This window comes from Cibotium barometz, chromosome 7, assembly GCF_041138505.1.
Source record: "Cibotium barometz isolate CiBa-2024 chromosome 7, ASM4113850v1, whole genome shotgun sequence".
Taxonomy (NCBI): Eukaryota; Viridiplantae; Streptophyta; class Polypodiopsida; order Cyatheales; family Cibotiaceae; genus Cibotium; species Cibotium barometz.
In genome coordinates this window covers 28553076-28579553 of record NC_141052.1, presented here as the reverse complement: position 1 = coordinate 28579553, position 26478 = coordinate 28553076, and the positions used below count along the sequence as shown (strand labels likewise).

Sequence of the window (26478 nt, the reverse complement as noted above, 5' to 3'; positions counted from 1 at the left end):
AGGTCTTCCAAGCAAGAATTGTGTATGCACATCTCTCCCATCTTGACCACTGCATATAACGAGATGCACCAAGTGGCCGACCAGCCTCATCCCTGATGAGCTCGTTCCACATAATAGGTTGTCGGTCAGCCTCATCCAAAGACCTAGGAAGCCTTTGTCGCAAAAAAGATCTCATGCTTCTCCATGCTCTAACAATGGCTGCAATAAGAGGGGAAGATGGTGTCTTGATATCAGCCTCTGTGAACAAAAATCGTGTGCTGGGTATCCAGTCTCTCCTGACCTTGGGTGTACATCCGAAAATCTGAGACAAGAAAAAATCATTCCAACGCTCAGTGCTTGGTAGGAAACCTCTAAACACAAGTTTGCAAAGCAACGCCTTGCACTGAACATCCGGATCGATAATATTCAAGCCCCCCTCTCGTTTGGGCTGAATATCTGTGAGCCAAGCTACCCTAGCACGAGTGTCTTGAGGTGCCATCCAAACTTGACCAAAGAAAATTGCGGATCAATCCAATGCATGCACGAGAGAAGCACCAACAAGAGGCAATAAACCAAGCTGAGGCAAGCAATACCTGATTAGCCACCAAAGCTCTGGAAGCTAGATCTAATCTCCTGGAGCTCCAATGGAGGAGCTTCTTCCGGACACTCGTAAGTTTCGGAGCAAACTGCTGTGCAGGAGAAATATCAATCCCAACTTGGCATCCCAAATATCTAGCAGTGCATCCTTTGGTAATCCAAGTAAAACTAAGCTCTGCACCCCAAGCAACTCTTGGTGAATCACTAACCCAAAAACCAACAAATTTGTGCCAATTAATGAGTGCCCCTGTTGCCAAACAGAACTCCTCTAGTGCTACCCGGAAGGAACATAACATGGCTGTGTCATCAGCTAACTGAGAGTCAACCAATTCCTCTTGACTACGAAGATGCAACCTCAATCCAGAAATACCAGCAGTGGAGCGGAGAAAGATGCTCATGGCCTCTGCATTTATGATATATAATAATGGGGCTAAAGAGCAGCCTTGCCGTACTGAGGAGGAAATCTGAAACCGCTCTCCTCTATCATCGCAAGCGAGCACTCTACTGTGGGCATCACGATACATGCATGAAACTCCCATGATCCATCTCTGAGAGAAGCCCATATGGCTAAGAGTACCCTCAAGGAAGTCCCAATCCACTCTTTCATAGGCCTTCTCAAAATCCAAGAGCAGAATGGCTAAGGGCTGATTGCTCGCTTTAGCCTATTCGACGGCCTCCCAAAACGAGAATCTTATATGCAGTCCCAAGTAAGGTGATAGGTCTCCACTGGCCAATCAATGTCTTATCCCCACTCTTAGGAATAAGATAAATAAGCCCCTCAGTGAGAGAAGAAGGCATAGAACCTGTGTCCCACATCTCCTGCAGAGCCGATGTGATCTCAGCCCCAATCTCATCCCAAAAAGTAATGAAAAAAACAGGGGAGAGGCCATCCTCCCCTGGACACTTACCATGAGGTAAGGCATGAAGAGCATGACTGAACTCCTGCATAGAAAAAGGGGCATCCAGAGCGGCACACATCTCCCTAGTGATCAAATGTGGCAATGCATTCCAAACCTTCCTCTGTGCCCTGTGTCTCAAATCAGAGTGCGGCTTAGCACTAAGAAACTGGCGATAGAAATCAATGGTAATCTGTCTAACCATAAGAGGATCTGAGTGAAGAGTGCCATGTGAATCCTACAACTGCCTGACACTATCTCTGGCATGAGATGGGCCGTGCGTAGCAAAGAAATGTTTGTTACATTTGTGTCCAAAAGGATTCCTGGGCATGGAAACGGTACTCCGCGCGCTGCTCAAGAGAGTGATGAAGTTCAGCCTTCCGGGTTTGAGATACCCGGTTCAGAAAACAAACTGTGCAAACTCCGAAAGACATTATACGGGTTGAAAACGGCCCCTCGGGCATGGTACTAGCGGGTAGATGCTTTCTTTGTAAGTATTGGTCTTTATAAAAGCCCATTAGATGCAAATTTGTATATTTTCTTTGAGCAGGGTAGGTACATGATTATTGTCCTATATATGGACGACCTCATTATGAGGGGAAACCATGAAGAGAAGATCCAACAGACACAGGAGATGTTGAGTTGAGAGTTTGAAATGATAGACATTGGGCTTAAGCATTTTTGTTTGGGGATTGAGGTATGGCAAAAGTCAGATGGAATCTTCATTTCTTAGCATAAGCATGCAGGAAACATTTTGAATTTGGCATGGTAGAGTGCAAGTCAGTGGTTACACCCATGGACCCTACATGCGGAGTAGCCATTGTGGTGAGCAACTGGGCACCCGACAGCTCCCATTTAGACATTGGATCGTGGCCAAATGTGGCTAGATGGGTAGGAGACGGCTTATATAGAGTTGGCACTTTGCCAAGTAGGATGCATGCTTGTGCGGGCTATGTGACCACATTAGTGAGCGTTGGTTGACAACAAACCGAGGATACACTGCTCTCGGGTTGCGGGGCCCGTTTGAGGGTTTAGACGGTCCCAGATGGGGGTTGTGCGAGATCTCTACGGGGTTGTGTTGTATCTAATATGGCCGTGGGAGTTGCGCGAGATCTCTACGGGAATGTGTTGTATCTAATATGGTCCCAGTCGGGTGATATGGTCAGTTGGTCATTTGAGAACAAGTCGTGAAGCCAACCTTGGGCACTATACACAAACTTGTTTGGCAGGCTTTGTTTCATTGTGTTCAAGCACTCTTGTAAGCAAGACATCCTCCATCCAAGTTTGTCTAGATCGCCATCAAAGCTCCGTACCTGGAGCACACGGGTGGGTGACAACCATCAGTGTTTTGTAATCAAAGTTTGTAAGTATTATATAGTTTACTCTCTATTGCTTTCAACAATTCAGTGCTTTTTGTATCGTGAAGATCCTACTTCCAAACTTGTGTTTTCTTACACTTCTATCATGTTTGTCATGAAACAAATAGAGATCTTGCCTAGACTTTCCCTATCACCTATGATTGAGAACCTAGGTTACATGCATAAGTCTTAAGTTTTGAATTTGTCCCCATGGCCATTGCCATACGTTGTGGATGCATTGGGCAATCCTCAGCTCTAACCCACAGGGCAGATCTAGGCTATTGCACGCTCGACCACTTAAGCTCTCAATTAACACACAAACTGAACATGCAGAGAGATGGGAAGAGATTCACCTAATCTTATGTAAACATTAACTGCATGACTGAATATTTATAGTGATTGCTTAGATGGAAACTAAATCTGGACATTTGAATGCTGTGCATGATGCATGCTATGGATTGTATTTGCTGCTTCAAAGCTGCATAGGGATAAAACTTGTTTGGGATTGCTTTTCCAATATTGAATGCTGAAATGTGACCCAAACTCTGCTATTTATAGGCAATATTCTTGTCCAACCAATTCCAGTCGGCTAGCTTTTTGCAGCCTCAAAAATAATATCATGAAATTCACTTAATGCGTCCATACCGGGCTAAAAAAGTGTCCAACTGTCACCATTTGGCTGCCCAAGTAGTCTTCCTCTATTTTGTGCCAAGGTACGGGAGGCCAGGGAGCTTCGGGTCGCCCGTACTAACACGAGGCACCTACGGGAGGCCAGGCCTCGTGTCACCTGTAGTGTTGTCAGGACGTGGAACCCACTGTCAGGGATCCCAATTTAGGTTTCCCACTGAGCTAGTTCTGTGCTCGGGAAGACTTGCTATTTACAGGTTCTAGGAACGGGAGATATATCCAGTGCATAATGTGAATGGGAGAGTTAATTAGGGTTAGAGTTCATGTGGGAGACATACACAAAGAAACAAGGGAGAGAGAGAGAGAGTTGTGGGGATAAGTCAACTCATGGGAATGAGTGTGTGACTCCCCTATCACACATGTATATTGCACTAGTACACAGTGTGCACTTAGTACATTAAAAGTACTAAGTGTACTATGTACTATAACTTATGGGCTTGTACACACTATAAGGGCGGGCATAATGCCTTTACCCCAACAACCTCCCACTTAAAGGCAAAGTGCCCTTAAATGAAGGAAAAGAAAAATCAGCATGTACATGATAATATACAAGGCCATATCAAGGCTGAAACTGGCCTCATCCAATGCCCATCAAGTGTCTGCAATGAGCAAACCGTTCCGGAGGCAAACTCTTTGTCAACAGATCAGCCGGGTTGTCATCCGTATGAATCTTAACAAGCTGAATTTGCTTGTTCTCTATCACCTCTCTGATGAAGTGATACTTCACATCCACATGCTTCGTCTTTGCATGAAAGACAGGGTTCTTTGCGAACTGGATGGCACTCTGACTGTCACAATGCAACAATGGAATATCCCCTGTATAACCCAAATCAACCACTAACCGAGATAGCCATAATGCCTCCTTGCAAGCCTCTGTGGCTGCAATATACTCGGCCTCTGTAGTAGATAAGGCTGTGCACTTCTGCATCCTGGATATCCATGACACAGCACCTCCTGTGAATGTAAACACATAACCGGTAGTAGTAGACTTCCAGTTTTCTGGATGACTGGCATAATCCGAATCTGTGTAACCATGCACTAATGCATCCTGTTTGCCAAAGCATATGCACATATCCTGTGTGCCCTTCAGGTATCTCATGACACCTTTCACTGCTTCCCAATGCTTCTTGCCAGGGTTGGCCATGTATCTACTAACCACTCCCACTGTAAATGCAATGTCCGGCCTAGTAGCAACCATGGCATACATGAGACTGCCACAAGCTGAAGCATACGGAATCTTGGCCATATCAGCCCTGCCACTATCTGACTGTGGGCTGTCCATAGCACTCAGTTTCACATATGGAGGCAAAGGAGTACTAGTCTTCTTCCCCCCGTCCATATTGAACCTCTGCAAAACTTTGCCAATGTATTCCTTCTGAGACAAATACAACACATGCTGATTTCTGTCCCGAAGTATCCGCATACCCAAGATGTGATTTGCATCACCCAAATCCTTCATATCAAAGGTTTGATGCAGTCTCTTCTTCAAGGCATCCATCTCTTTACGAGATTTCCCGGCAATCAACATATCATCAACATACAAGATGAGGATCAATAGACTGCCATCCAAAGCTTTCTTGGTGTATAAGCAGTGATCTATGTCACTTCTCCTGAAATCCTGTGATTTCATGAATGTATCAAATTTATGATACCATTCCCTTGGTGCCTGTTTGAGCCCATAAAGACTCTTTTTCAGCTTGCATACAAGCTTCTTCTTTCCACTCACTGCATAACCCTCTGGCTGTTGCATATATATCTCCTCATGGAGATCACCGTGAAGAAAAGCAGTCTTCACATCCATCTGAATCAAATCCAGATCATCATGAGGAACCAAAGCCAACACAGCTCTAAGTGTGGTCATTTTGACCACTGGAGAGAAGATCTCATCAAAGTCCACACCATATTCTTGCTTGAAGCCCTTAGCCACTAGCCTGGCTTTGTATCTTGGCTTTGCATTTGGTGCAACTTTGAGCCTGTAAACCCACTTGCAAGGCAAAACCTTCTTGCCTGCAGGCAAATGCACCAACTTCCATGTTCCATTTTTGTGCAGAGAATCCATCTCTGACTTCCTCTGGCACTTTCCCACCAAGCCTCGTGTTAGGTGACCTGTTTATAAGGTGAACGGCTGTCATAACAGCTTCAGCCCAAAAACCATGAGGTAACGCAGCATGTGACAACATAGAACGGACCTTCTCCTGAATGGTCCTGTTCATTCTCTCTGCTGTCCCGTTTTGTGGAGGATCATAAGGAGTAGAGAGCTCCCTCTTGATGCCTTTAGCATCACAAAAGTCCTGAAACTGTTTGGACATATACTCTCCACCATTGTCGGAACGCAAAGCCTTCAGTGTTTTGCCAGTTTGATTCTCAACAAGAGCAACAAACTTCTCAAACACTGAGAATGTATCACTCTTCAAACGAAGAGGATAGACCCACACCTTGCGTGTGGCATCATCAATAAAAGACACAAAGTATTTTGCCCCTCCCAAAGAAAGCTGAGGCATCTCACATACATCTGTATGCCCAAGCTCTAACTGAGCATCTTTCTGTCCAAGAGCTTTCTTGTGGGGGCACTGGAGTTGCCTGCCATATATACAATGCTCACAAAATTGAAAACTTGAAAACTTTAGAGAAGGCAAGTAACCCAAACGAGACAATTGCTCCATTCCTTTGACACTCATGTGTCCCAACCGGCTATGCCACATAGAGATTTCCGGCAGCTCGGTTGCATTTACATTAGCATGGTGACAAACACCTGCATGCATGAAGTAAAGAGTGTCCACCTTAGAGCCTCTGGCAACAACCAGTGAGCCCTTACTAATCTTCCACTTTCCACGACCAAATGTGATAACATAATCAGCATCATCAAGCTGTCCAGTAGAAAGCAGGTTCTTCTTGATCTCAGGCACATGCCTGACATCATGGAGCGTAAGCTATGAGCCATCTGAAAACACAAGCCTCACATCACCTCTGCCAAGAATCTTGCATGCATGGTTATCACCCAAATAAACTACTCCTTCATTGCCAGCAGTATACCTGACAAACAAGTCTCTGCAACCTGTGACATGAAAGGAGGCACTTGAATCAATGATCCATGAGTGCATACCATGACCATCTCCTGTAAGAAGTGAATGGGCATCAAGTGAAGACGTGAATAGGACCTCATCCTCACTGTCACCTGCATGTGACACATTGATTTCTTCAATCTTGACTCCACTTTTGCCCTTTTGCTTTACATCTTTGGCTTCATCTTTGTCTTTGTCTTTGCCTTTTCCCTTTTCCTTTTGATCATTTTTCCATTTGTAGCATTGCTTTTTGATGTGTCCCTTCTTGCCACAATAATGGCATTCCAAGTCCTTTTTGGAGCGAGACTTGCTCCTTCCCCGTTCTTGGCTTTTACCCCTTTGCTGGGATCTCCCACGTGCATTCATTGCATTGGACTTTCCAACAGAGTTGTTTTTCCTGTTCATCTATTTTTGAAGAAGAGCACCCTCAACATCTGCATATGACAGCATAGCATTCGAATTGCTAGTGGCTGTCCTGAATGTGTCTCAACTCTCTGGCAAAGTGTATAAGAGAAAAGTGGCTTTGAACTCATCGTCCATTGCCAACTTTTGATTTATAACTTGGCTGACAATACCATTAAACTCATTTAGATGGGCTGTCATAGAAGCCTCTTCCTTCATCTGAAGACCTATGAGTTTCTTCAACCAATACACTTTGCTTGAGGCACTTTGCTGGGCATACAAGTCCTGCCATCTTTGCCACATTCCCCAAGCTGTCTTCTCTTCACGAATGCTGAAAAGTAAAGAGTCTGACACGGACAACATGATAGTAGATCTTGCCAGCTCATCCATATCTTCCCACTCTTCAGCAGTAAGAGAAGCGGGCATTACACCCCTTTCTTTGATAGGCTTGTGTTGCTTCTTATGGAGCAACACATTATAGCACTGGGTTTGCCAAATATCATAGTTATGTGAGCCTTCAAGCTTCTTGATGTGAAGCAATGAAGAGCTCTCACCTGTGGTTGCCATAGCAATATGCAACCTGTGAATGCCTGACTCCCTGCAAAATGTGCAAACACTGCACCAAAAGCACACAAAGTGCTCACAGTTGTTCTCCCAAGCTTTATCTCCCATTGCGGAAGCACAAATGCAACTCTACTCCCACTGTATGTGATGAAATCACCAAAATCTGGTTGCTGCAGATTTAGGACAGCACCTTAAATGTGCTCTGTTCCCCTTCCAAAGTACTGTACAACAGTACCAAGTGCTCACCAATGATGTACCAAACCTGTACCGGCAAGTACAGCAGCTGAAATTGAGCCTTTTAGTCACTCAAATCAATGTGCACCATGCCAAAACTTGTACAAAGCTGTACCAAATCTGTACCAGCAAGTACAGCAGCAATAAATGCTCTCCTGGCTGTCCAAATGAGTGAAAATCAGACTTTTACAGTCCCGAACACTGCATACAACAGTCCCGAACAGAAATTGGGCAAAAGCCCCTTGACTGCAAGCTGATTTCTGAGGATTCAAGGCATAAATGTCTTGCCTGCTGCTTTGCCAAGCTCAACAAGCATACGATCTTGAAAAGCCCCTTGATTTAAGATCAATTGCTGATCATACATGGTACATTGACGCACATGAAGGCATCCAGAGTCTTCGCGATGCTTCCCCCTGGCCACATATACATCCAATACATGAAAGCCCCTTGATTTACAGGCACATTGAGTGCTTGACAGGCATCAACACGTTGCCCAAAGCATCAAATGCGAGTGCCTACATGCAAATCAATCCAATCGGCACAAAAGCCCCTTGATTTGCTGTGCAATTTTGCCCGAATGTGCGATTTCTCACATCATACAGCATGTATGAATGCTTAATTGCACAATTACATCAAAAGCCCCAAATTTCGACATCCAATTTCCTGCAAATTGATCCTGATTGTGACCAATGTCACCCAATTTTGCCAATTTTGCTCAAAAATTGAGCAATTTGGCACCTGTACCTGCTCAATTGATTGAATTGATAAGAAATTCCCAAAATTGAAGGCAAATACCTCAGGTTATTTTCTGATTTTTTTGTTGCAGGAAAGGGGGGTTTGCTAATGCTGCTGCAAAAAGTTATTGCTGCCTATTGAGGGTGGTCCAGCGAGGTTCTCATGACCCGGTAAAGCCCAAGTCCAGCGTGTTGGCGGCGTTTCAGGCGGTGGAGCTTTGGCTAGCCGACAGGGCGGTTCTGCCAGTAGAAAACTCTGTGGGCGGTAGCATCCACCGCAACTACGACCTCCTCCTACGCCACCGACTTCACATTGTGGGTGAGATGCAGCTTCCCGTCCACCACTGTCTCTTGGCCATGCCCGGTGTAAAAAAAAGAGCAGCTCCGTCGGGTGATTAGCCACCCGCAAGCGCTGGCCCAGTGCGAGCAGACCCTGACCAGAATAGGACTTGCGAGCAAAGGGAAGCAAGAGGCTAAGTGGCAGGCGGCGAGCGATGAGAAGCAGCGGGCACAATGGCAGAACATCAACGGCCGATCTACAACGCAGCTTGTGACGGAGGAAGAGAAAGCGTGGATCTGATAGAGCCGTCCAGCAGTGAACTTCCTGCCTCGCTTCTTTATTACGCCTTGTGGCCACCAGCGCCTTGCTTTGCTCACAATGCCTACGACTGCTGTGATGCTGTAGATGGTTCGCTACCTGCTGTGTGCTGCTTTGCAGCACCTGCGCCTTGCTCACGCTGGCCAGAAAGTTCCTCTGCTCGTTCCAAGCTCAAGGCTCCATAGCCGAGCTTCTTCTTCGCGATGAAGATGACTCTGCACACCCGCACACACACGGACACAACCGTGGCTCTGATACCAGTTGAATGGGAGAGTTAATTAGGGTTAGAGTTCATGTGGGAGACATACACAGAGAAACAAGGGAGAGAGAGAGAGAGTTGTGGGGATAAGTCAACTCATGGGAATGAGTGTGTGACTCCCCTATCACACATGTATATTGCACTAGTACACATAGTGCACTTAGTACATTAAAAGTACTAAGTGTTCTATGTACTATAACTTATGGGCTTGTACACACTATAAGGGCGGGCATAATGCCTTTACCCCAACATAATGCATGTACACGCATCTTTGCTTGCTTGAAAATGATTTCACGTGACTTGTTTTCGTGTGAGTGCCTGCTATGGCGTGTCTAGTTCACGGGCAGGGGATGCCCACTTGTGAGGCGAGTGAATGCCCTGTATTCTGACATGGTTTGTGGCATGCGAACAGGTGGTAAGTATTCATTTAACCCTTGTTTATTATTGTAAAGGTTTTATAACCTTAGCAGTTCACACTTATTAAAGTTGGGCATAAGCCACTAGCCCAGTGCCCAGGGCCCAAGGTTAAAAGTGTGCCCAATCCACACTTTGGGCACCCACACATGGCCTCATGATTGTGTGGACACTTAAAGGAGGTGCCCACCATTAATTATGGTGGGCTATGCCACATGGCACAAGGGGCTTGGACCCCTCCACCTCCTCTCTCCCATCCTTCTCCGCCTTGTTCCTTCTCTTGCAAGCTGGCGCCCCTCTCCCTTTTTTTTTTTTTTTTTTCAACTAGCCTTTGGCCCAAGATCCTCCCATAGTTACCAAATTTCACCGTCCATAGACAGCCGCCTATAGGTGCTTATTTATCCACCTGTAGGCAATGCCGCCGAGGAAGCACCAAGGGGGGTTTTGAACTCAGGACCTCTTGGTCCTAGGCAAACACCTTCACCACTTGAGCTATAACCTCATTGGCCATCTCTCCCTTTCCTTGGCTATCTTTCTGCAAGTCAACTCTCTCTCTCTCTCTCTCTCTCTCTCTCTCTCTCTCTCTCTCGCACAGGATTTCCTCTTACCTGCAGTATGTGCTGTGCCTGCAGTACTTGCTGTACCTGTTGTGCACTTGCTTTGGGCACCTGCTGTACCTGCTGTGCAAATGCTGTGGGCACCTGCAGTACCTGCTGTACCTACTGTACCTGCTGTACTTCTGGGAACCCTATTCTACTTGTTGTACTGATGGGAACCCTACTGTACCTGCTGTACTGCTGGGAACCCTATTCTACTTACTGTACCTGCTGGGAATCCTACTGTACCTGCCAAACCTGCTGGAAAACCTACTGTACCTGCTGTACTGGTGGGAACCATATTGTGCCTACTGTACCTGCTGGAAACTCTATTGTACCTGTTGTACTGCTTGTGCTAGTTGCTGTACTTGCTGGAAACCCTACTGTACTTGTTGTACCGCTTGTACTAGTTGCTGTACTTGCTGGAAACCTTGCTTTAGTTGCTGTACCGCTTGTACCGGCTGTTGTCCTTGCTGAATACACCTCTGTATCTGCTATACCAGCACCCGTATTGATTGTATTTGCTGAAACAACCCTTGTACCTGTTGTTCGTGCTGTATCGGAGTGTACTCTTGAACTTGCTCGTGTGCTTGTGCCTGGAGGACTTGAACCCTAGTCTCTGCAAGAGTATGAGCCCGGCTCAAGAATGAGAGTGCGTGGTCATGGAACAACAGTTTCACGTTCATCATCCCTCTCCAGGTGTATGAGATTGGTGGTCAAGTCACCGTGACTCTTACGACGAGTCTTGCATCGACATTCTACTCAGACACACTTTTGTTTGGGTATTTTGTCTTTGCATTGCATTGGATTAACTGGCCGGCAAGCCCTTGGAACTTTGTACAGATTTAAATACTCCAATAATATACTCCAGTATTGAGGGGGGGGGGGTCGGCCCGTTCTTGGCCCCAATGATGGTGTATTGTACAGTGCCTGTCTCTTTTGCAGATTATCTTATGCAATGATGTATCTTTCAGTTGTTATGTGCAATGTGGCTTTTACATATTAAGTGTGACGTGCGTATTATTCACGAAACGGTGCCCAAGAACGTTCACACCTAGCCGGTGTAGTTTGAGCGGTATCAGAGCATGGTTGTTTCCCTCTTCTCAGAGGGAAAACGGTCAATTGGGTATTGGGCTTTGTGTGGACAGCTGTTGAACACTAAGGACATCCATGCACAAAGTGGTCAAGGGGCTAGTTCACAGCAAGTGGTACTCATGCTTCTGAAGCTTTGGGCAATAAGCATATGCATGTAGGTTATATAGAGGAGTAAATACATGTGGGACAGCCTTCTTGAGGTAAAGAGAAGATGCAAGAGGATGACCCGAATGTATTGAAAGGAGAGATTGAGCATGTAAAAAGGCAGTTGTATGCCAGGGAAGAAGAGCTCAAGATGCTCTATGGTAACCCATAGGTTCACAAGCTTATGGAGGCCACAAGGGCTGAGTCTATGGTGGCACACACTATCTATGGTGAAGGAATTGGGTATGAATCCCTGAGAAGGAGCCCTCAACTACCTTATATGTTTTAGAGATTTGGTGAAAGGCAATGCAAGGGAAATTCGTGTGAAAGAACCCCCGCATGGGGAGACAGGGAATGCTATGTCTCGGAGGGTCAAGTCTTATTTGCACAAAGATGAGGCTTCCGTGACTTCTAAGCAAGCCTCCACCCTACATGGGTTGAGAAAAGAGAAGGATGTATATGGCAAAGAGGATGCTAATGTACTTTTAATGCATGCTCTCCATGGGGAAAGTGGTACGCATGTTAGCCGCCGCGCTTTGCCTCTGGAATTGGCTAGCGATGAACCCGATCATGGGCCGGAATTTGTGCATAATGTTGGGACAGCCAAAGTTGATTATGTATCACGTGCCACTCATGCCACCGAGTATACCCATGGTGAACAAGTCTCATGCAGGGATCCTTATGTGAATGCAAGTATTGGGAGGCCGCTTTTGCGCAGGTCACCGTTGCATAGAGCACATGCCTTCGTGCCGCATGTTACTCATCAGGGTTTGATGCATGCACCTACTGCTGCCCCTTTGGATAAGGGGAAGAGAAAGCTGGAAGATGAGGGTCACCAATGACCATGCCAAGAGGTTTAAAGAATTTAAAGTAGGTGACAAATTTGTGAAGTTTGAAGCCTATCATGGTGATTATGATGCAAGCAAGGCAATGGCTTTTATAGCCCAGTTTGACATTGCCTTCAGTGATGAGGAATTCTCTGAGAAATCCAAGATTCGCCATGTATGCATGTTTCTAAAGGGCTCGGCTGCCCATTGGTGGATCATGGAAAAGCTTTCTAGCAGCCCCGTTCAGACATGAGAGGACTTTAAAGAGAAATTTTATGCACAATTCTTGCCACCGAATTCCGTGTAGAAGATCATGAGCAAGTGGGATAAGATTGAGCAAAAGGACAATGAGTCCGTGCAGACATATGTAAACAAATTTAGGAAGATCTACTTGGAGGTCTTGCCATTGTTGCTTAGGGGTTCTCTCAGATTGAGGGTGTGGATTATGAGGAAACTTTTTCTCCTATAGCCATATACATCACCATCCAGACAGTTCTTGCTCTTTCTGCTCATGTGTACAGGCCGGTTTACCTAATGGATGTCAAGTCTGCTTTTCTTAATGGTGACTTACATGAGGAGGTGTATGTTGAACAACCTCAAAGTGTTCAGGTTCCCGGACATGAGGTTAAGGTGTACAGATTACACAAAGCCCTTTATGGTTTGAAATAGGCACCCAAGGCATGGTATGATAAGGTTGATGCATCTTGGATTCTAGAGATCAATCTCTATGTCTTTGCTCAGGATGCTTTGCTCTGCTTGATTGTCTTATATGTTGATGATTTATTGATCACCGGCTCACATCTTGCCAAGATTTAACAACTCCCGTGAGATTTAGCTCTCACCTTTGAGATGATTGATTTAGAAATTCTCCACTACTTTCTTGGGATGGAGGTCTATCAGTCTTCTGATGGAGTGTTTCTTAGCCACTACAGATATTTGCAGCAGCTTTTGGAGACATTTGGGATGATGGAGTGCCGTCCAATTTCTTGTCCGATGGATCCTAACTTCAAGCTCTCTCGTGATGATCCCTCTCCCCTCTTCGAGGATAGTACATAGTACCGGAGGCTTGTTGGTTCTCTTATTTATTTGACTTACACCAAGCTCGACATTTCTTACAGTGTTAGTGTTCTCTGTCAGTTTTCCTTCTCTCCTCGACATTCTCATTGGCAGGCTACTCTGAGGGTTTTCCGATACTTATCTAGTACCTTGGACTATGGTCTCTCTTTTCAAAGGAGGCATTGAGCTTGTTGGATACTCTCATGCTGATTGGGCAGGTGATCAAGATACTCGACGATCCACTTTTGGTTATTGCTTCACTCTTGGTTTCTGTCTTATTTCTTGGAGATTCAAGAAGCAGAATACAGTTTCATTATCTTCTACTAAGGCTGAGGACCGCATAGTTATTGGGGAACGTTGTTCCCCCTCTAGGGAATGGGGGAACGCCATTCCCCACTCCTGGAAGTTAAATGTCGGGGAATGTTCCGCAACATTCCCCCACAAGGAATGGTCAGGGGGAAACGCTTCCTCATGCTCCCCCTCGTAACAGGCCCAACAACCCTTAAAAAAGGGGCAAAATGTTAAAAAAAAGCATTTTTTCCACTCAACTATGCACACATAACATAAATTTTTGAAGTTCTAGCCTATCCTACTTAAAATTCATCATTTAAAATGACATTTTTCAGAATTCCATTAGTTTTGTTTGCTGATGTGGTGTTCCCTGTTCCCATTCCCGTTCCGGGGTTCAAAATGTCCTCGTTCCAGGGGTCAAAATGTTCCCCCGTTCTCGTTCCTTGGTAACTATGGAGTACCATGCTTATCTGGATACTTGCTGTGAGCTATTATGGTTGTTCGAGATGTTGAGCAATCTTGATGTACTCTTGGATTCTTCGATCCGTATTCTTACAGATAGCCAGAGTGCCTTGGTGTTGGCTGGAACTTCATCCTGCCATGGTAGGACCAAACATATTGATGTCCACTTTCACTTTGTTCGTATAATAGCTTATTTTAGGCATTTTTATCAATCGTGGACATTTGTCTTCCAGTGCTACTAGCCGTCTGCTCTACATGGCGGACTGCTCTACATGAGATGTTTATAAGCATGGCCATTGTACCTTGATTTATTCATTCAACATTCATTCAATACATTCAATATTTCAGTCTCTAGCTCAAGTGTGGGATCTTTCTGTGGCTGTCTACTCTCTCTTGTGTGATCTCTATTTGCTTCCACTTCACATTCACATATTCTCACAGCTTTGGAGATGCATTACCAGGAGAGCTACCTTCTGAGAGACCCGAGGATCATTGCATTGATTTAATGCTTGGTAGCTCCCCACCAAATAGACCTGCATATAGGGTAATCGGAGCACATCAAGAGGAGAGTTTGAAATAGGTGACGGAGCTTTTGGACTGAGGTTTGGTTTAGCCAAGCTCTTCGCCATATTGCTCACCGGTCTTGCTAGTGTAGAAGAAGGATGGTTTCTTTCTTATGTGTGTGGATTACTGGGCTTTGAATAAGCTTACTATCAAGAATCGGTTCCCAATCTCTCGCATAGATGACATCCTCGATAAACTTGATGGGTCTGCATGTTTCAGCTTTATTGATCTTAAGAGTGGATATCACTAGGTGTGTGTGGCACCACAAGATATACACAAAACGGCATTCAGGACGTCATTTGGGCTATATGAGTTTTTGGTTGTGCCGTTTGGTCTTATGAATGTCCCACCACGTTCAATAGAATGATGGATTGGGTTTTCGTGAGCATGGGAAATTCATAGATGTGTTTTTCGATGATATATTGGTATTTTCCAAGAATGAGCAAGAACACTGCCAACATTTGGCCAATGTTTTTGAAGAGCTTTGTAACCACAAGCTCTTCATTAATGTGAAAAAGAGTGAATTTTTCCTTTTTGAGATTCACTATTTGGGGCGCATATTGTATCAAAGAATGTCGTCAAGATGGTTCCTGCAAAGACTGAAGCCATTCGGAATTGGCTTGAGCTATCTTCCGTACATGAAGTACGAAGCTTTTTGGGTTCACGCTCATATTATAGGCCTTTTATCAGACACTTTGCATGGATTTCTTCGCCATTGCATGATCTCACCAAGAAGAAGGCAGTCTTCAAATGGACACTTGATGAGAAAGATGCTTTCATTCGCCTCAAGGAGGCTATTATGAGCGGGCTTGTGTTAGTCATTCCAGACCTGCAGAAACCTTTCTGTGTGGAATGTGATGCATCCGGAAGTTGCATTGGCGCTGTTCTAAATCAAGAAGGACATGCCATAGCTTATGAAAGCTGTCGTTTGCATGACGTAGAACTTTCTTTGGGCATTTATGAGAAGGAGTTGTTGGTTGTGATTCATGCCTTGACTATTTGGAAACACTATCTTCTTGGGGCTCATTTTATGGTCAAGACAGATCATCAAAGCCTAAGGTACTTATTGACAACAGAGCTTTCGGAGAAGCATGTGAGGATGGCAAACTTCTGTCTATGTTTCATTTTCAGATTATGCTCACTCTAGGAAAGAAAAATGTGGTGGTAGATGCATTGTCTAGAAAGCCATATGTGGCTGCAGAGTCAATTGTCTCACATGGGGACTTGTGTGCCATGTGTGAATTGTACCATACGGATGCTGATTTTCGGCATATATGGATTGATTTAGTGGCTGGACATGCACATGCCTCTTATGTGATGAAAGAGGATATCTCATGAAGGATAACTGCCTATGTGCTGTGTCAAACATGAGGCAAAAGGTCATTGATGATGAGTGCCATGCTCCTCTGTATGCTGGACATAGAGGTATAATGCCTACTACGCTCATGATTGAGCGTTACTTCTTTTGGCTAGGAATGCGCAAAAATATAGAGGCATATGTACGTGCATGTATCACTTCCCAGAAAGTCAAGTTTGAAAGGCAAAAGGCTCTTGGTTTGCTTCACCCTTTGCCTATTCCCTTCGAGCCATGGGAAAGTATTGCAATGGATTTTATCATGGATTTACCTCATACTCAGCAAGGCAATGATGCTTTTGGACCATTGTGACAGGTTTAGCAAGCAAGCACATTTCTTGCTGATTAGGAAGACCATTAAGCCTGAGCATATGGTCAAGTTATTTGTGGCACAAGTGTTCAAACACCATGGTATGCCTAAATCCATTGTGGGGGACAGAGATCCCAGGACTACAAGCCTCTTTTGGAGAGTCTGTTTGACAATATGGGCACTAAGGTGGGATTCTCGTCAGCTTTTCACCCCCAAATGGATGGGCAAAGTGAGGCTGCAAATTCAGCTGTCTTGGATCTTCTCAAATGCTATGTTGCAAACCAGAAAACAGCTTGGGAAAAGTATCTACCGTTGGTAGAGTTTGCATACAACAACACAATGCATACCTTTATGGGAAAGGCTCCATTTGAAATTGTTTATGGCAAAGTGATATTGCTGCACATCCTACGGATGAGATCTTTGCAGCTGATGAGTATGTCAGAGATCTTGATGTTGCCTTTGCACAAGTGCGGATAGCAATTGCTCTTTCACAAGATAAGCATAAGAGGGCTACCGACAAGCATAGAAGAGAGGTAGACATGAAAGAAAATGATTGGTTATTGTTGAAATTTGAGAAAGCAAGACTCCGTAAGAGGCCAGGAAAGGAGAGAACACACCGTAAGGTCTCTCCTAGGTATTACGGACCTTTTAAGGTGATCAAGCAGATCAATGAGGTTGCTTTCTGGCTTGCATTGCTTGATCATTGGAAGATTCACGATGCCTTTCATGTGAGTCTATTGCGCAAGTGTGTGGGGCCAGAGCCAGAAGAGCTTGTCACACAGAAGAGCTGCCAGAGGTCGATGAGCTAGAAGAAGTTCTTCAACCTGAGCAGATTGTGTTTCACAAGGATAAAAAGCTACTTGTTGTGGTAAGCTTTCTAGGAGATGAGAACTATTTGCTGATTGACGCAAAATGGGTTGATGAAAACTACTTCAAAGATTACCCAAAACTTCTTCAGGTGTATTTGGAGGCTTTTTAGTTGAGGTCAACTGTTTAGAAGTTGGGGGGGATGTCATCGTTTGCCATCCAAATGGCCTTCCTCGATTTTGTGTCAAGGTATGGGAGGCTAGGGAGCTTTGTGTTGCCCGTATTGAGGCCAGGACTCGTGTCACCTACGGGAAGCCAGGCCTCGTGTCACCTACGGGAAGCCAGGCCTCATGTCACCCGTAGCGTGGCCAGGATGTGGAACCCATTGCCAGGGATCCTAGTTTAGGCTTCCCATTGAGCCAGTTCTGTGCTCGAGAAGACCTGCTATTTATAGGTTCTAGGAATGGGAGATATATCCATTGTATAATGCATGTGCACGCATCTTTGCTTGCGTGAAAATGATTTCGCGTGACTTGTTTTCATGTGAATGCCTGCAATGACGTGTCCAACATAGTTCTAGGAATGGCATTCCAGGAGATCATGGAGTCGGGAGACATGCCGGACAACATGGCAGAGGGGTTGATTCACTTGATCCCCAAAGAGGGAGGAGACAGACTGGAGATTAGACAGTGGAGACCGATCACCTTGCTAGGCATGGCCTACAAGGTCCTAGCTAAGGCGATCAGCAGGCGGCTTCAGCCTCACCTTCCAGACATCATCCACTCCACGCAGACAGGCTTCATCTAGGATAGGAGCATCCTGGATAACATCTTCTCTTTCTGGGAGGCTACGGCTTTGGCTAGATTTCGGCAGGAGGATCTGGCAGTGCTCCTTCTCGACTTCGAGAAGGCATATGATCGGGTGGACTGGGCCTTCTTGGAAGGCACTATGGAGAGGATGGGCTTCCCCCCTCAGTGGATCCGTGGGGTCTCTGCACTCTACACATCGGCCCATAGCCAGGTGCTGATACAGGGCGTGCGCGGAGAGAGGTTCCAGCTCTCGCGCTCGGTGCGGCAGGGGTGCCCCTTGGCGCCCTTTCTTTTTCTTTTTGTGGCGGAGGCCATGAGCACTTTCTTGACGGCACAGGATACAGGGACCTCCAGCTCCCCATCCGCACCTCGGAGGAGCTCCTAGACTCGGAGTTTGCGGATGACACTGCTGTCTATCTTCAGGGAGGGGAGGAGAACCTCTACCGCTTCGCCTCAGCCATGGACAGGTTTTGCAGAGCTTCGGGCGCTTTGATCAACTGGCACAAGTCGTGTGGGTTGTGGGTCAGTTCTGTGCCCCCCCGACTTGGAGGCCAGTTGATGGGTTTCAGTGGCTGCCCCCCGGCACTACAGTGCGCTATTTGGGATGCTATGTGGGCATTGACATATCTCCGGAGCAGCAGATAGCCCCCCTTCTTCTGAGCATTCGGAAGAAGCTTCTGTATTGGAGTACCGCTCGTTTATCTCTGGCTGGCCGAGTGGTTGTGGCCAACCAGGTTCTGCTTGCTACCATGTGGTACATCACTTCTTGCTGGGCCTTCTCGCGGGCGTGTATTGGCCAGGTGCAGAGGCTCACCAGGAACTTTCTTTGGTCCGGTGGCGACGGGCGGCCCGCCAGGGCCAAGGTGGCATGGGCTGTGATCACCCAGCCGAGGGAGAGAGGCGGCCTGGGCATAGTTGATCCTATTTGTCAGAGCCGAGCTTTGCTTGGCAAGTTGGTGGTTCGTGGCCTCCTGCCAGGCGCGCTGAGCCGTGGAAGGAGTTTCTTGTTTCCAGGATTCTCAGCCGCACTCCTTCTCTTAGCGGCCCTTGGACCCCCAGCATCAGGTGGATCTTTACAGAGCAGCGATCCAGAGGAGTGGGCCTTGGCTTCGAGGAGCGTTTTGCAGCTAGCCTTCTGAGGGCCTGGGAGCATCTGAGGCCGTCACTCTTCCAGACTCCCCCGGGCACCGATGAGGAGCGCCTGAGGCAGCCATTGATCTGGAACCCCTTGATCCGACTTCCCAGTGGTCATATGGTTGGATCGCGATCTCACGTGTCGTGGGGCCCGTTGAGCTCCGGCCCAGCCCAGTCCCTAGACGATTGGATATGTTTTCAGCTGCCTCTAGAGGCTCAGGAGAGGAGACTCAGCGGGACCCTCCACCTCCACAGTGGATGGGCGTCTTTACTCGGCATGAGATCCTTCTAGCGGTCTGCGGCTCAGCAGAGAGAGTCGCCCCACTCACCTTCGAGGTGGGAGAGGGAGGCCAGCTTCAGAGGACCCGACTAGATTTGGATGAGTTCCAGGGTTGTATCTTTCAGAGGGTGCGGGTGGTCGGCTTTCATCAGAGATAGTGGCATGTAGACCCCTCACCGGCCTCGATAGGGGAGGACTATTCTTGGAGATTATGGGCTTGGGACAGCAGGCCTCTTATTCGCCTTCAGTGGGATCCAGGCGAGTGGCTTTGGCGAGATCCCTACTCGGCCCCTACCAGCCCAGGCACCCCCTTTTTTCAGTACACAGCGAGGCTGGGGCGGCGGATCCAGAGGCACAGGACAGCGGGCACCCCGGCGGCGGCCGAGCATTGGCGGCGACAGGGGCTCTCCCATGCCTTCCTTAGGGACTTCTGGCAGCGCCTTTGGGCCAGCTTCCGGCCCCGGAAGGTGACGCTTTTTCTCTGGCTTACAGCGCATAGAGGACTGGCTGTGGGGGCTTCGCTAGCTTTTGGCAGACACCCAGCGTCCTGCCCTCGATGCGGCCATGCACAGGAGTCACAACGGCACTGCTTATGGGATTGCCCACAGGCACAGCAGGTCTGGCAACGCGCTCTCAGGATGGTTTTTGCAGGCTCGCCAGGTGAGACGATGGCGACGTGGGGTGCGGTGGCTTGGGCCACGGACAGCGGCCCGGCCCTTGGATACGAGGACGTCCCTGGCAGTGTGACCATCCAGGTCTCTGACAGGGCGATGGCGGTGGTTCTGACGCCAGACTTCTCTTCGGCAGTCTCCCAGGAGGGGGACGGGCACAGATGGGAGATGATCAGCAGCATGACGGCTTGGCACATATGGAGAGCCCGATGCAGGGAGGCCATAGACCGCCAGGCGACTCCACCGGCGGAGGTCATACAGGCCCTCTGGGTGGACATCATTCACACCTTGAGAGGACACTGGGGGAAACTTCAAGGCAACTCGGATCGCATGAGAGGTCGCCGCAAGGCGTTCCTCCGCACTTGGCAGCCTGGCCCTTTCCTCATCGCGAGGGGCGAGGATGTCACTTGGCACTACAGGCCTCCAGTTTGGCTCTTCTCACCTCCTGCATGTACTACTAGGTAGCCCCCCCCCAGAGAGCGGCCAGCCATGGGGGTGGAGCTCCGGTGTTCATTGTGTTTATTATCCCTCCTTGTGAGGCAAGCTTTGTAGCCTTATGGCGTTTTCTCATTAACTAATAGAAGGATCTTTTTTCAAAAAAAAAAAAACATAGTTCTAGGAAACGGGAAGTGGGGAACGTTTTGAACCCCCGGAACAAGAACGGGAACGGGGGAACACTACGTCACCAAACAAAACTAATGGAATTCTGAAAAATGTCATTTTAAATGAGGAATTTTAAGTAGGATAGGCTAAAACTTTGAAAATTTATGTTATGTATGCATAGTTGTGCTGTACCGCTTGTACTATTTGCTGTACTTGATGGAAACCCTACTGGACCTGCTGTACCGCTTGTACTAGTTGTACTTGTTGGAAACCTTACTGTACTTGCTGTACTGCTTGTACCGGCTTCTGTACTCGCTGAATACACCTCTGTATTTGCTATACCAGCACCTGTATCGATTGTAGGTGCTGAAACAACCCGTGTACCTGCTGTTCGTGCTGTACCGGAGTGTACTCTTGAACCTGCTTGTGTGCTTACGCTTGTTTGTGCACTCGTATTTAGAGGACTTGAACCCTAGTCTCTACGAGAGGATGAGCCAGGCTGAAGTACGAGAGTGCGTGTTTGTGTGTGGTCACGGAACGACGGTTTCGCGTTCATCCCTCTTCAGGTGTATGAGACTGGTGGTCAAGTCACGGTGACTCTTACGACGATACCCGCATCGACATTTTACTCCGACACACTTTTGCTTGGGTAATAACTCGTCTTCATACTTGCATTGCATTGGATTATCTTTCTGGAAAGCCCTTGGAACTTTGTATAGATTTAAATACTCCAATAATATACTCCAGTATTGGGGGGGGAGGGGTGTGTTCGCAACCCCAGTGATGGTGTACTGTGCAGTGCTTGTCTCTTGCAGATTATCTTATGCAATGATGTATCATTCAGTTGTTATGTGCAATGTGGCTTTTACATATAAAGTGTGACATGCATATTGTTAAGGAAACGGTGCCCAAGGACGTTCACACCTAGCCGGTGTAGTTTCAGCAACCCTATCTCCCTTGGCCAGGCTAGTTCACACATGCATAGGCTTCCCAACACTACCCCTAAACTGTAAGATTATGTCCACATGCCACCGATATAATCATTGCATGTGACATCAAGCCATGCATAGCACCCATCTCCAAAAGGGATCTGCCATATGAAGTGATGTGACGTCTGTCCTTGGATGCTGTATGCAGTCCCAAGTCTGATGTGTCTAACTTAGTCATGATGAATAGGTGGAGGTCTGTGTCAAATCATACATCTGGACCTGACATTTGCTTGTCCAAGCATGAAAGTCACCCAAAAGGAGAATGCCTCCTTGATGGGAGAACTCCACCATGTTTGCAAAAAGGGGGGAAGATGGAGGGGAGGGGGGGGGGATAGGGTGACAGGCTTTCCTGCAATAGTCCCTTAGCATAACTGGGGGTCCCTAATGGAAAGTAGCCAATTTAAATGTGTCAATCGATCGACTGGTAAGCTAAGGTGACTTCACATGAATCTGGCGGCCTCATCCCTTGTGACCACTGAAAGGATGCTATGTAAGTGGTGTTTGGGATAAGACTCACACTCTGCCAAACCCTCAAAACCTCCCTTTTCTTCTCCCCTGTGTGAGTTACTGGTCATTCAGTTGACTCGCAAATATAACTGGACACCTTCGGTAACCTTCTCTCTATGTAGAAAATGATGTCCCTTCCCATGTAAGTCTACAAAGCCATTGGGATCTGACCACATAGTGCTGCAGTTCTAGATGGCTATGTGCAATGCAGTTTTGGTCTCATAGACTCCACATTGCTATGTGGGCCAATGCTACCAAAGTGTTACATGATGGTTAGTGATACCAGAGAGATCTTAATAAACCACTTGATTTAACTACACTATACAAGATGGAATGCATGCAATAATGATCAAGTGTATATGTGTTGTGAGATCATGCACAAGTCACTACACTGGGGCCAAAGATGGGCTAGCCCCCCCAATAAGCAGTTCTATATTGCCCAAAGAAAGATTACAAAGCTCTATGGGCGCTTGGTGATCCAATTACAAGAATTTTTCCAAGGCAAATCAAACAAGACAAACAGCGCTGTGAAGAAGTGGATGCCAAGGTCCTCAACATAATGTGCGATCGCAACTAGATCTCACCCATGCACTCAACAGATCCTAACCAGCCCATATCCGCACCCGTGAGTTCTCAGCGGTCAACTAGCTAGATCCGCCCTGCAAGCCAAAGTCTATGGGTGTTAGCAATCCTACTGCAACCAGCAAGAAGTTCTTTGTTTGATCCCATACGGTCAATTTCCTTTTTAAGCCACGGATCAGTCCTCCTCCCCTTTATTGCAAAACAATCCATTATGTTTTTGTTTTTCGAGCAGGGGTCTAACAACACGGCTTTAGAGTGCCACCATACTTGAACAGAGAAACACTTTTTGTCATTAGCTTCAGCACTCAAAGTGGCTTCCCTACCCACCTTAAGGCATTGCCCCGGGGGACTTGTGACAGCATTATGTTTTTACTCCACCCAAAGAGAGGTTTAAAGGGCCCAAAATGCCTATATTGATACAAATAGGAAGTTGTTGATGTGTTGCTGTGGCTTTCAAAGTTGTGGCTGTTAGAATATTGCCCTGCCAGCCAATATTGCAAGAGAGTTAAAAATGCCCACCAATAAAAACAGCCCCACAAAATATAATGTTGCTGTGTAGTGGCGCCTTTTAAAATGTGGCACCCACATAGTTAATGGTTGTGTAGCCAATGCCTGGCTGAGATGATGCTTACAAGGGTGGTGTTGAGATGGCAGCACAGTAGTGGCAGCTGCGCAGGGGAGATGGTGGAGCTGCACAGAGGTAGTTGTAGGCGGTGCTACATAGAAGTCGGTGGCAGTGGAGCTGCATAGCAGCAAAGATGTACAGAAGGCGGAGAGGGCATGGGCACAATTAGGGTGGTGTGCTAGCAATGCTACAAGGCAGCACCATAAAGAGGCATGCTGGTGGTGGTGGCACTTACACAGAAGAGAGGGCTGTGGTGGTGGTGCAGATGCAACCCAGCGGAGTTGGTGGTGCAGATGCAGTCCGAAGGCAGCGTGCAGGTGACACTTTGATGTTGGGGTTGAGGGGTGGTGGTCAGGTAGTGGTGGGGCTGCCAAACAGGGCGGCGCATAAATGCTGAGGCAGCAGCCTGTACGAGGGCATGAAGAAAGAGAGAGAAAGAAAGAAAGAAAGAAAGATTTTATTAACGTCTTCTAAAAGACCGAACTCGGCCTATGAGACAAATCAGTGTACCTGTGTGGGGTATCCTCTGTCATCCCAACAAAATGAAAAAGTACTGAACTAAAAAGCTGAATCTGGGTGTGCAATAAGTACAATGAGTGGGGGAGGTGATGGAGCTCTACTACTAGGAGAATGCAAAGCTATATGCATGGAGTATACAATCATGATATGCAACCTAGCTAGCTCCATCCTGTACCATTATGGGGGTATAGAATGGTATACATCAATGAAGGGGCTGTCCACAGCTCCCTGAAGAACATGCCTGGGTCTGCTCTGAAGCGAGCCAGTCGCTCCGCACCCTCTCTGTGAAATTGAGCTCTGATCTCTGTCAGAGGAAGAGAGTCCTAAAGATCTGTACCCCTGGCTAGAAGTGAGCGCTTTTCCGTCCACACTGTCCCCTAGCATTCTTTTCTGAATGCTTTCCCCTCGGTCTTAAAAAAAAAAAGCTTAGTGGCCTGCAACACTGAGGTGAATATCTCTGATTGGTTTCATACCTATAATCTGCACATGCACAAAGGCCTAACTTACTAATGCAGTGAGTACTGAACCATAGGGTTAACGTAAGGTTGAAAGATTAACACGTGGATCGTCAAGTGTAGGTGTTTATCCTGGTTTCAAATATTCATAAGGTTATGACTGATGAAATGTGATTAACAAATGATGAATGCTGGCTTAGTCAATGATGGACGTTGAATGTTTGTGTTTTTATGGCTTTTGATATCTTTTTCAATGTATTCCTAGTGGTCTAACGAGTGAATCAAAGAGGAGGTATTTGGTGTGTATTTGCTCACAATGTGACTGAGCATTGCCTTCCCAGTGGTGCTAATGATACACTTTAGCTATGCCGGCAGCTAGAAAGGTAAAGGTATTCTTTGAGATTCACGACCTTGGTTTTGTCAAGGTCAACTTTCTCGTCCTTTTCTTATACATAGCATCCTTTTTCCTAGTTAGCAAACCTGACATTCTAGAGATGATAAAGGGTGACATCAGAACATGTAATATTTTTACTCAAGTCTAGACAAGGCCATAAATTATCATGGGTATGTTTCTCGAGTATCTGGGGTTTGCTTTATGTGCCTAAGTAATTTGATTTCTTTTTTTTGCTTTTACTTATATACCAACCACCACCCCCCACCCCCCGGCAGGCCCCCCGGGGGGTCCCCGCGGCCCCCTTCTCCTCGGGGAAAAGGTAATCTGATTTCATGGTAATGATGTATGAAATCAGAGAGTTATTTTTCAGGTTGATGACAAATTCCAATATTCATGTGATAATCGAGAGAATAGAGTGCATGGATGGATCAGCTTCGATCCAATGGTGGGGTTTTGGATAATCACTCCCAGTGACGAATTTCGCAATGGAGGCATCTTGAAGCAGAATTTGACGTCACATGTTGGCCCTATAAGTTTATCTGTAAGCTCTTAAACACATGAAAACTTGATGACTGTGAATGTGATAGTTGAGAAGGTTTTAAAAAAATAAGAAGCAAATGTCCTATGAGTTTTTTTGGATTATCTATTCCATAGGGTGTGAGAGAAGGGGTGATAGCAGCATAGGCAGAGGGGAAATGGGAAGGTGGGCCCAGCTTTTCTGGTGTGGTGAAGGCTGGATGCAGGCATAGTTGTATGGGAAGTGGATACAAGCAGGAGGTGGGGCTTACTTCTACTGGGAGCACGGAGTTGATCCTAGTTCAGAATCTTTTCTTCTATCAATCACAAAATAAATAAGGTTTTTGAAGTATACTTAGACATAAAAGGATCTCTCTTTGAGTTGTGAAACTCAGGAAATGGTAAAGCAATAACCTGATGTTGTTACTCAGGACAAGTACAAGATGTATAGGATTTTTTTTTTGGATCTTTAAATTCCATGATAAAATGTATGCATAATTATCAACTTATGTTTTGTTTCTTGACTACAGATGTTCCATAGTGATCACTATGCTGGCGCACCACTTCATGCCAAGTTCAGAAATGGCAATCCTTGGAAAAAGGTTTTTGGTCCCATTCTCATCTATCTAAACTCTGCACCAGATGGAAGTCCTGTGTCATATCTGTGGGAGGATGCAAAGGAACAGGTGACAATTGTTAAATCTTGACATAATGTTTGTGCATGTGTGTGCTAGGAAAAAAATTGAGTCTATTTTTACAATGTAGACTTTTATTAAGCATAGAAAAAATTTAAAAAACCATAGATGAATCAAATTAGAGGGATTCTCAAAAAAAAAAAGTAAGTGCTGGTGTAGCTAAGAATGAAAGGAAGGGGAATTTTCCCCAAGTACTTACGATATCTGTCCTTTGCCGACTTGGAGGGGTCTCGAATCTGATCTTGATAGAATTGAAGTTGTAGACAATATTAGACCACAAGAGGGCCACAAGATAGAAAGACCTCATATGAAGAGTCTGAATCATAGTAACACGAAACTTCCATTTCCTAGCGAAAATTACAGAACTTCGGAGGTGCCATTTTGCCGTTTCCTAATCTCACCTAAGGAA

General features: G+C 46.3%; 1 protein-coding gene across 2 annotated transcripts in view; it reads left to right on the top strand.

Annotated features, from left to right (window-relative positions):
- Positions 1 to 26478, top strand: part of LOC147636856 (uncharacterized) — a 70660-nt gene that overhangs the window by 29070 nt on the left and 15112 nt on the right. For both annotated transcript variants that reach the window (XM_086800417.1, XM_086800416.1), the window contains 2 exons: positions 25229 to 25399; positions 25905 to 26060. In XM_086800417.1, the coding sequence (XP_086656543.1) occupies positions 25229 to 25399; positions 25905 to 26060 (327 nt within the window). The remainder of the gene's footprint in view (positions 1 to 25228; positions 25400 to 25904; positions 26061 to 26478) is intronic.